Genomic DNA, 7,140 nt, shown 5'->3' with positions numbered 1-7,140 from the left:
TAAAATTTCTACAGTACATTATATAGGTGGAGAGAGAGCGAGCGCATGTGCAATCCCGAACAGATCTGTGTGATGAATGCAGGTTTTCTTAATTCCGAAGCCTTAAATGGGAATGGCAGCTTCTCTCCAAAAGTGTGAAAGTGTATCTTAAATACACTTCGACATTTCAGCTTGGAAAGAGACGGCTGACGAGGCGTGTTGTAGGGGTCTGCTGACTCTGGAGCAGCATGGACAAATGAGCAGGGGATGACTATTCAGTATTTGTCAAGATACAAGAAAAAGGCTGTAACCAATGAAGGTATTGCATAAAAGGTATCAAACAAAAGAGCTTTTCCCAAAGCCCACAGCTGAATTCACTGCCCCCTGATGTTGTGGAAACAACAGTGCAAGTGAGTTCAAAAAGCAATTAAAAGAATAAATAGGAGAAAACTCTGCCATGGTCTATTAAAGACAAAAGATGTGGCTACAGGCTCTGGTTCACAGAGAAATACCCACCTATTGCCAAAAACTGGGAACAGACGCCGAGGGAAACATTACTGTGTGTTTACCCACTCAAAATAATCTTCCCCTGAGCATCTGTTGCAGACTCTGTCTAGCTAAGTAAGTTTTTGGACTAACGCAGTACTGCTGGTTTTCTGTTTTGGTTAAATTCTTCTTTCCCAGGTTATTTCCAACTAAAGCAATAAAAATCTATGTCCAATAATAAACTAGGGGAGGACTATCAATAAATACTGGCCACTGTTGTTAAAGACAGAGTTGAAAAGTCTTTCAGTATGAAAAAGAAGCCGGGTTACCACTGTAGAAGCCCAAAGAGAAAGCAAAAAAAATATGCTACAGGAAGCACTATAGTAATACAGCACTTACAGAAGTTCAGAGGAACAGAAAGAGCTCTACTATTCACTGGCTAAAGAGGCTTGGAGCTGTAAGCAATGACAATGTCTGCTTATTTATTCCTTTGGAGTTCAGTCATATAGCAGATATTAACTGAATTATATGGGGATCACAGGATTATATCAAAGAAACACTAGCCTGCATAATTAGAGTCTAAAGACCCGGTAGCTGGGCCAAAAAACCATGAGAAGTATTTTCAAAAGTCAGAAATTGCACTCATCAAAAATAAAAATACTGTTTCCTGCTCTGTCGTCCCCATCATTCTTTGTCCCTCTGTCTCTCACTTGCAATTTTACTGGGTTGCCATTATGAAAATAAGTTTGAAGGGACTTCGTCTGGAAGTTAATTGCTTTGGGAGGTAACACCAAAAGTATACCAGCATCCAACACTGGTACAAAAATACATGAATTGGGGAAATTCCAATTTTATAATTAAGCTTGAGGCCAGAAGAAATGTAGGGAAGACAAGAGTTTCTGCTCACTCCCTCCCCCCACCATTTTCCCTGCTGGTGTCTCAAACCCAAGCTACAGTTTGTCCTTCTCCTGGCCATGAAGGCCACACCATGAGACTACACTGCTTACCACTGATTGTGTTCCTCGTGTGGAAGATGTTGTAACAGGCGTGATGGTGATAGTACTCGTCACCTTGCTGGCTGCAGGTCGTGGGGACAGGTTGTTCCGAGGCGATCGAAGGACGGTACCAGTTACAACCTCCTTCTCTGCCGCGATGTTCACCGGTCGGACTGTTATCACAGGGCTCGCACCGTCGGGTGAGGCACTGGGAGAACGTTTAAACTGGGAACCCAAGTGGATGTGGATTTTGTTGTCTTCTGTTGTAATAATGTTGGCATTGGCATTGTACTTGCGGATTGGAGTCGGGACGGTTTGCTTTTCTGGTGTGACTTTGAAGACAGCCCTTCCCATGGTCATATCTTGTGACTGCGGAGAGACGGAGATTTCTGCCGGTGCTGCAGATGTCGATACTGTCATGATCTGAATTGGTGATGCAGGTCTGTCGGCGAAGGGTGCTCTCCCTCCCTCTGGGGACTTCTCCCTGGAGAATGTTGTTATAGTGACTGGAGACATGGAACGATCTGGGCCCATGGGACTGTCACTGCCTTTTCCTTTTTGTGGCATAACATTTGGAGAGGGAATGATGGTTATTCGTGGCTTCTGATTTCCCAAAGTAGGAATGACAGTGGTACTTGAAAAAAATTCCTCTGCAGATGGGCTGGTTATCTCCAAAGTTGCTGTACTGTTCTCATGGTCTGGTGTCACCCGAATATGAAGAGGTTGACCCTGCTTTGGTGAAAGGACAACCTCCCCAGGATGTGCTGGACTACTGTGGGTTCGGGCTCCTTTATCAGGAGTTGTCTGAGCCCCAGCTTCCCTCTTCTTCATCCATGGTATCCAAGATTTCCTCATAGCAAGCTCATTTGCTGCTGGAGGGTATCTCTCAAGCACTGAAGAACGCTCCATGGGTTTTTTCAGACCTACCTGTCGCAGATTGCTCATGATATGATTCTCCTCCTGGAAGGATTTCCTTATAAACACTGCTGGAGTTTCTTCTTCTGCTGCTTCATTGCTTAGAGCATCTGTCTGCACACCAGTGGACGTCACAGGAACATCAACCATTCTTCTCCCATTCATGCTGGGCCTCAGAGCACGGCTGTAACGCTTAGAAAGCTCCAGCTCTCTTGTCAGGTTCAAAACTTCCTGCCCCATGCTCTTGTTTTTGTCTTCCTCTTCCATAAACCTTTGCTGTAGAACTGAATAATCAACTTGGAGCTGAGAAAGCTGGTCTTCTTTGTTCATGAGCTCATGGATTTTTTCCTTAAGTGCTTGAACTTCCGCTTTCAAATCTCTGCTTTTGGCCTCTTCCAGACGAAACCTGTGCCTCAGCTCTGCCTCCTGGCTCACCACCTCACCTTTTTCTATTGCTTTGGTTTTGGCAATCTGGAGTTTCATCTCCTCCAACTGTTGAGAAAGAAAATTAGCTTTATCCTGCTCAGTCCTAAATTTCTGCTCTAGCTGATCATACTCGTCTTCAGTCTTCATCAAATCTCCTTCAACCACTTCCAGTTGCTTGAGACGTTTTTTCAATCTTTCAATTTCAATGGTAAGTTCCTTAATCTTGTTGTCCTCATGAGAACCATGCTCTGCTCCTTTCCTGGTTCGACCTCTTGTAATTTCTCTTTCTACTTCCTCCATACCATCAATTCTTTTCTTTAACAGGTCAACTCTACACCTTAATTCAGAGGATTTTTCTTCTTCACTTCGCAGTTTGCCAATTAACTCATCCCTTTCCTTTGTCAAACTAGAGACTTTTTCCTCCATTTCAGATTTCAGTTTCAAAAATTTCTTACTTTCTTCTATCAACTTCTCTGTTACATCCATAACTTTCCCTTGTTCAACTTTAAAATTCTTGTTTAGGCCCTCAACCTTTTTTTCCTCCTGTTTTATTTTTTCCATCATATTTTTTCGCTCATCAACCAACATTACAGTAAACGACTTCAGCTTTGTAAGGTCATCTTTTAAGCTTATTTCAGCCTTTTCCAACTTGCTTTCTGATGTCTCAAGGTCCTTCACTCGAGTCTTTACCACTTCCAACTCATTTATCAAATCCTTAGTCAAATTTTTTTCTTTCTCCAAGTTTAAGTGTAGCTGAGTGCATTCTGACTTACTTTTACTGAAAGCCTCTTCCAGCTTCTCTAACTCTGACATTCTTTTCTGCAGTTTTTCCACTTCAAGTTTCAACTCTTTGCTATGGTGCTCTTCCTCTTGCAGTTTATTTTTCAGCTCTTTGCACTGGGATTCGGTTTTTGTGATCTCTTCATCTTTCCCCTCCATTTCAAGCACGCGCTTGCGGAGGTTTTCCACTTCTGCCATTAAGCTAGAGTTCCCACATTCCCCTTTTGCTATTTTATCTCTTAGTTCTTGAAGTTCCTCCTCAGCTTTTTGAAGATTTTTGTTAGTTTCTTCTAGCTCCTCTATTCTGCGAGTCAACCCCACTAGCTTGAGCCTCAGCTGTCTATTATGTGACTCTTGATTAGCCAGTTTAGCAGTCATCTCCTCATGTTCTTGACAAAATGATGCTGTTTTGTGTTCAAGTTCTGCCTCTAATTTCATCAGTTTTTGTCCATCTTCTTTTGTTTTTGCACTAATAATTTTAAGCTTTTCTTCTTCTTCCTTTAATTTTTGGGTTAAGTCCTGTATCTTCTGGCTTTGTTGACCAAGTTGTTCAATATGCATTTGTCTTTCATCCACCAGCATGAGTGCAAATGATTTGAGCTTGACTAGTTCTTCTCTTAGTTTATTGATTCTCTTTGTATGCTCCTTCTCCTTCCGGGCTTGATAGATCTTCTCCTGCTCAAGAAGCTTCTTCAATCTGAAACAAGTTAGAAGAGATGCATTAGACTAAAATAGAAATATATGCATGTGTGTGTGCGCGCACGCATTTCTCTATTTTTAAAATCACCTTTGTTTTAGCTTCTTTTTTTTTATTAATGGTAGTCTTCAAGAAATAACTACCTACTACAATTATATTCCCAAACCAAGTATTTTGAATTACAAAAGTTAAATGAAAAATACATAAAATCATCAAGAAATCTGAAACACAGTAACATTTTATACATGTATGAATAACAAATACATCAGGTTTTAATTTCTTTGCATTTATTTCTCTGTTAGGATGATAGTAAAAGTATGTAATATCCCAACAGGACAGGTATTATCTACTCACTAATCCGTTTATACCAAATTTGTTTTACAAGGTGCATTCCTCTTTATGTCTTGCATACAGACAAACATGTAAAATAAGATAAAAGATTTAAATTAATTGCCATATGCAGCCACACATAAACAGACCAATCCTGGTTACAAATAAACCAGCAGGACACAAGATTACATTAGCACACAACTGATAACCATCTGGGCATCACAGGCATATGAAATTAGCAGGAAGATAAATTTTCCAGCACAGTGATTATTATGTAAAAAGGTTTCTTCTTCTACATTTCCATTCAGTAGATGTTGTGAACCGCAAGGATCAGACTAGTCAAACCTTTGGCTACAGCTAACCTCATGTGGAAAATGCTCTTCTCTGCATGGTCTCTAAAGCTGTATTTTTGGATAGTATAAAAGCTCGCCATCTACAAATTAGGTGTCTCCTCAGAGAGATAATGAAGACTTACATTACCCAGCCTTACCCATGCAACATGGAGTAATATAACTATTTTATACCTGATGTCAGGATATGCTGACATCAACACAGGAAGTTCCTGCACATGTTCTAAGCACAGATTTGTGAGGATGGTGATCCTCAATTGACAAAGAGGTACAGATAACACAAGGATGTATCCCCAACCAATCTAAGAGCCTTATTGTAAAAGCATCAGTCTGACTTAGAAAGACACAGGTATGCATGCTGAATTTAGTGTGAAATAGTATTTTTTCCAAACCACTGTCACAGCACCTACAATTCCCATATCCTCTATCAAGACACAAGATATTTCAAATACCTTTGCTTTGCTTTCCCTAAGTCTGAAGCTTTTCAGCTTTCTTTTTATAAGTGAGATGCACATCCAGGTGGTAAAGCAGAGCAATTAATGCCTGGTAATTAACTTGCAAAAACTGGAACATCCGTATCTTAGCAAAGATCAAATTTTATCAGTATTTTTATCTCAAATGCTGGACTGTAGATGATAGCAGGTGGAGTACAGATATATATTCCTCTCTGCTACCCCAGCAATGAAGTGATGCTAAGGGCACCAGGGCACAATGTCATACACAGAGGATGTCTCTCAGCACCCACACCTGAACCCTACACTCCTAACAAGAGCCGGATTAACTCGGTACTCAGCAACTGTTAATGTTTCACTCCTTGCTCCTGGGAGACCAGAACCAAAAGGAACTGGAAAGAAAAACTATAAGAAAAGAGAAGGAAGTCAGAAAGCACAACACAAGATGCAGTAGGTAGGGAAGGAGAGGGCTGAAGAATGCATTTGAAAACAAGGCTCAGATAGGATGTGGGAGTAAGAGAATAGTAGGAACCAGCAGGAGAGAGAAAAACAAACAAACATTGCAGCCAACCTTGCTGGGTCACAGATTATTCTCAAAAAAAAATCTCCTTAGTTGTGGCAGCTCTTTGGAAAGGACTGAAAAGGCGTGCTGGTGGATGCCCCATTATGGGTCAAGTTAGAATGTCAAAAGGTAAAAAAAGACCCAGTGTCACTCACAAAGCATGCACTTTTCACACTGAAGAAGGAACTTTATTAGCATGCAATATATTCCCTGGCTGCTCTATCACACTGTTTCATGCAAACGTTTCAGCCGAGAACTCTTCCTCATCTTCTCCAGGCTACATTTTTAAAGGAATAGTATATACCCTTCCACAAAATATTGTTTGCCATGATGGAACACTGTAGCCTAACCTGGTGGTGCTCCAAATGACCCATCTTACAAAGTCACAAACATAGGAGAATGTTTCCAGCCTCCCTTGTCCCACAGGAAAATTTTAAGGTGACCCCTATAAATTAAAAAAACCCCAGAAGACAGCTTTTTTTTTTTAAAAACAAAGCTTGATACCCAAAAGCCTAGACATGCTTAGAAAACTGTCTATGATTTGTAATTCCTAGGCCTACACATGTGATTTTCACCCAGCAGTTGCTCCAGGCAGTACTTGCCAGCCAGGCTGCTAAACAGAGTGCAAAATAATGCATGGGCCACACATGGTTCCACGTGATTACCTGAGAGTCTACTGGGGAATACTGCTGAGAAAGACACTGAAAAAACGCAAATACCTGTCAAACTAAGACAAAAAAATGCCAGTGATGAGGCTGAGCAAGAGAAGAAAGCATGTTAGCCCTGTCACTGCCTTGCAAGAGTGCTAGCAGCGGGGAGTAACTGGCTTGGCCCCTCTGCGAAAATAAAGCAACATGCAGCATTTCATTCTGCCACAGCTTTAACACAGGGAAACTACATGTCTTAGATATGACAAGGCAACTTTCAGAGAAGATACTTGACAATACTTCAGTTTTCCATGTCTACGGGAACTGCTTCTAAAATCTGGTTCTGTGGGGGAGGGATGGGAAGGCAGCACACAAATCTGTGTGTTAATTGCCAAAGCAATTAAAAAATCGACACCTTTTCAGTGTCACTTCTAGACACTAAAATTAAGCTGAGTTTAAGCTTGCTCCCGTTTTTCCATCTTTGTACAACTTTCATACCTCAGTGGTTAAACTGGAATTTC

The 7,140-nt window shown here is 41.1% G+C and overlaps 1 protein-coding gene across 5 annotated transcripts in view; it reads right to left on the bottom strand.

Annotated features, from left to right (window-relative positions):
* FILIP1 (filamin A interacting protein 1) overlaps window positions 1–7,140 on the bottom strand; it is a 108,177-nt gene that overhangs the window by 13,522 nt on the left and 87,515 nt on the right. For all 5 annotated transcript variants that reach the window (XM_008631241.2, XM_017731068.1, XM_017731069.1 and 2 more), the window contains one exon: window positions 1,473–4,278. In XM_008631241.2, coding sequence (XP_008629463.1) covers window positions 1,473–4,278 — 2,806 coding nt within the window. The remainder of the gene's footprint in view (window positions 1–1,472; window positions 4,279–7,140) is intronic.

The sequence above is a fragment of the Corvus brachyrhynchos genome, unplaced genomic scaffold, assembly GCF_000691975.1.
Source record: "Corvus brachyrhynchos isolate BGI_N302 unplaced genomic scaffold, ASM69197v1 scaffold234, whole genome shotgun sequence".
In the NCBI taxonomy this organism is placed as follows: Eukaryota; Metazoa; Chordata; class Aves; order Passeriformes; family Corvidae; genus Corvus; species Corvus brachyrhynchos.
This window is presented reverse-complemented; position numbering and strand designations above follow the sequence as displayed.